The sequence below is a fragment of the Athene cunicularia genome, assembly GCF_003259725.1.
Source record: "Athene cunicularia isolate RWA chromosome 5 unlocalized genomic scaffold, athCun1 chr5_part2, whole genome shotgun sequence".
Taxonomy (NCBI): domain Eukaryota; kingdom Metazoa; phylum Chordata; class Aves; order Strigiformes; family Strigidae; genus Athene; species Athene cunicularia.
Window position 1 is genome coordinate 7,771,981 of NW_020799102.1, and position 3,434 is coordinate 7,775,414.

A 3,434-nucleotide genomic window follows, 5' to 3' on the forward strand; every position below is an offset into this window, starting at 1 on the left:
AAAAAAAAAAAAAAAAAAAAAAAATATATATATATATATATATAATATATATATATTCCAAGCCATTACCTCCTAATCTTCCAAGCTAACGGAAGGATTATAGCCACTACTTTCTTCAGCCATATGCCACTGCAACCCAAATTCAAAGTTACACACCATGACAACATACTCTGGTGAACCAGGGCCCTCATACCGCGCTGTTGTCCTCTCCCTAAAATACTGCAGGTTGCCTGCTTACCCTCCAAAACAAGCAGGATGAGGACTAGCTATGTACCAAACACTGTTCGTGCCATTCTGCGTGCTCCCAAATGTGATTAGCACAGAAAATGCGAGAAGACCAGACAGCATTTTTCCATATTTAGCCATGTATGTTTAATACCAAGTTGGATTTCACCTCAGTGCATCAATCCGTTAACCAAGGGCGGGTATAGAAAGGAAGACATAGACTGACATCAGCTACTTTTAAGATTCCTCTTCCTCCTCCCCCAACCTCCAGCTTCTATGACACCATGCATTGTGCATTTTATGTGCATTCATGTGTGCAAACAGCAGAGACTTATCTATAAAGATCAGTTATATGGTGAAACTGCAAAGGGAAACTTTCACCCTCGTCCAGCTGGTTGAATAACTGCAGAGGCCAACAGCAGCAAGCCTCTAAATACATCCTCCTCTTCTCCCTCCACCCCCACATCTCTAATCACTTAGGAGGAAGATAGGAAGATTAGCAGAGAGGAAAAAAATAACCAAAGCTGCAGATAACCCTTTAGGACCACAACGTCAGGCTATGAGACATGGAGCAAAAGGTTAATGTAGCTGTATTTTCAGGAATCTCAGGCACAATTGTATTTAAAGGAAAGGGAGGGGTGTGGAGAAGGTGAGGGAGAGAGAAAAAAGGAAATGGTGATGAAGACAAAAATGAATTTGTCTATCTACAGCTGGCTCTTTGATCACCTGGAGTATCCAGGAAAGGCTTACCAGCAGAAATAGGGCAGTTTTATTACCAATACACTGTAATTTTTCTGTATTTTCATTAGCATCATCAGAACAGATTTTTAGTAAGAATACAGCTGCAGAAGTAAAGGTTTATTGAGCTATGCAAAGGAAAAAGGTGGTTACCAAAACAGTGACAGAGAACTACCTTTAGCAACTGATACAGTGAAGGGATTTGAAAAAAAAAATCAAATATAAATAAAAGTCACTTTCACTAGAAGACAATGTCATCTTCATCCATGTCTCTGAACGGTTGCTATGGGGTTGTGAAGAGGAGGGGAAGGAGGGGGGGCTATAATCAATCATCTCAGAAGAGCATTGCTTCTTACAGAGAAAGATCTGGATTTTGACTGTGTCCCTAAGAAAATTGCGGACTGCAGAGCTGCTGCCACGCAGGGCAGTGAAGAAGCAGGCAGAGCAGAGGCAGCAGCTGGGGATGGAAACGCCTATTAAATCCTTTAGACAACAGATGGGCAAAGCTCGGCTGGGTTATAAAAAAAAAAAAAATACACCACAATGCATCATGTTTTATTGTCCTACCATAATGAAAAACACTTAACACCCACATGCCCAAAGAAGCCCCCCTATGGCTGATCTTCCCCTTTCCCTAAATTTTAATCTGGGGTCTCAATCCACTTTTGTGGGGGGCTCCCAACCCAATGAATTTGTCAGATGCCACTGCTTATTGTACCAGTTACTAAAATTAAAAAAAATAAAAAATTAAAAAATTAAAAAAAGGAAGACATTTGGGCTTCTTTTTAAGGGCTTTTCTTCCAATTAATGCTCCCCTGCCCTTGAAGTGAATATGCCATCCAAGCAAGCAACAGTAAGTCCAGATCTTGAACGCATTTAGGGGGATCTAATTATGTCATGTAGGGCAGAAGCACCTGCTCTCCGCTAATTCCCTCCACTCGGTTTCCTCTTTTTAATATTTCTTACCATTGTTCCATTCAGGAAAATCTGCTGGGGGCGAGTTTCATAAACAAGCTTTAAGAAAAATAATTAAATAACCTCCCCTCCCCCCCAATCCCTCCTACAAAAACACAGCATAACCAGAATGAATTCTGCTGATGATCCTCTATTTTTCTTTTATTTCAGACCCTACCCACAAAAACCACCAGCCCATCCATCCATATTTGCTAAATACCCACAGCAGTCAGTGCCACAGACATACTGTACATATTTCCACCCCCCCAACTGCACCTTAAGGACTACACCCTTTTCAATCATGATGTCATGAAATACTGCTGGTGACTCCCCCACTACCACCACCACCACCTCTTCGGTACTACAGGCTGTGAACCTTTCCTTTCAATATAATTTGATTAAAAAGAAAAAGCTCCTAAGTAGGGCAGTGAAGAAATTGATGTGAAAATTCACCACCAGCAGATCATCTTTTTTTTTTTTTTTTCCCTCTGCATGCACTCCGGCTGTCATCAGAACAACACCCATTAGCAGGAGTAATGAACATAAATTTTCTTTTTAAGGAAAAAAAAGGAAGAAACAATTAAAATGAAAACTAAAAATAAAAAAAAAGCAAAAATTCCCTATGAATATTATCTCCACTAAAACAGCAAATGGGAAAACCTGAACCCTCAAATATCCCATCCCCAACATCTCACTGGCTACTAGAGCACCTTCCCCCTAGCGCCGGGGCTGCTGCAAAGGAACCAACCTGTCTGTCCTTTTCCTAGGGTTTTCTCCAAACGATAGGGTCCAACATATTGTGCATGTTGAGCTCCGCTGCCTTCTTTCCCTGTTGATGACATTTCTACCTGGATCTGTAATTCTGCAATGTGTATGTGCTGATGAGCTGGGATTTCTCTCTCTGCAGTTCTTTAAATTCCCACTTTGCAGCTGTGCAAGCAAAGCACTCTTTTTCTTTGCTTTAGTCCACTTGGTTGCAGATTTTTTTTTTTCTTCCTCCTCTTTTCTCTCTCTCTCCCGTGCGTGTTTTCTCGCTGGGTCTGCCTGGGGCGCTGATGGCCGAAGGAGTTATTTTAATGTTCAAGGAGGGGGATCTACGATCCAAGCCCGAGGAGCATGATGCTGGTGATCCGAGCTCCGCACGCCTTGTTCTCTCCGGGAGCTGTTCACGGCAGAGCCAGAGCTAGAGCAGCGGAAGAGCTGGGGCCCGCAGCTGTGACTGACATGAAACACAGCCAATCCCCTCGTCTCCCACCTCCTTCTTCCCGCCTCCTCCCACTACCTTTTCTTTTCCATCAGCAGCAGTTACTGCCTCTGCCTGCTACAGAGCAGCAGCATCAATGGCAACAGCAAACACCTGAGCTTATCAGTCTATTGATAAGGCACAATTAAAGATAGCTTAATGTGTATATCACTTCAGACCTAAGCATACACTTTTTTTTTTTTCCTTCCCTGTGAATTACACTCCACTATGCAGCTATACTGTCAGAGTATTAAAGGCTGAAATTGTGGCAGAA

The 3,434-nt window shown here is 42.4% G+C and overlaps 1 protein-coding gene across 19 annotated transcripts in view; it reads right to left on the minus strand.

The window, feature by feature from the left end:
- Nucleotides 1–3,115, minus strand: part of BRSK2 (BR serine/threonine kinase 2) — a 315,364-nt gene extending 312,249 nt beyond the window's left edge. For 6 of the 19 annotated variants that reach the window (XM_026850203.1, XM_026850207.1, XM_026850205.1 and 3 more), the window contains exon 1: nucleotides 2,666–3,114. In XM_026850203.1, coding sequence (XP_026706004.1) covers nucleotides 2,666–2,759 — 94 coding nt within the window. In that variant the 5' untranslated portion in view covers nucleotides 2,760–3,114. Of the gene's footprint in view, nucleotides 1–2,665 lie in introns of all 19 variants that reach the window. The other 13 variants (XM_026850212.1, XM_026850210.1, XM_026850209.1 and 10 more) reach the window with 3 other exon arrangements.
- Nucleotides 3,116–3,434: the final 319 nt, after the last annotated feature.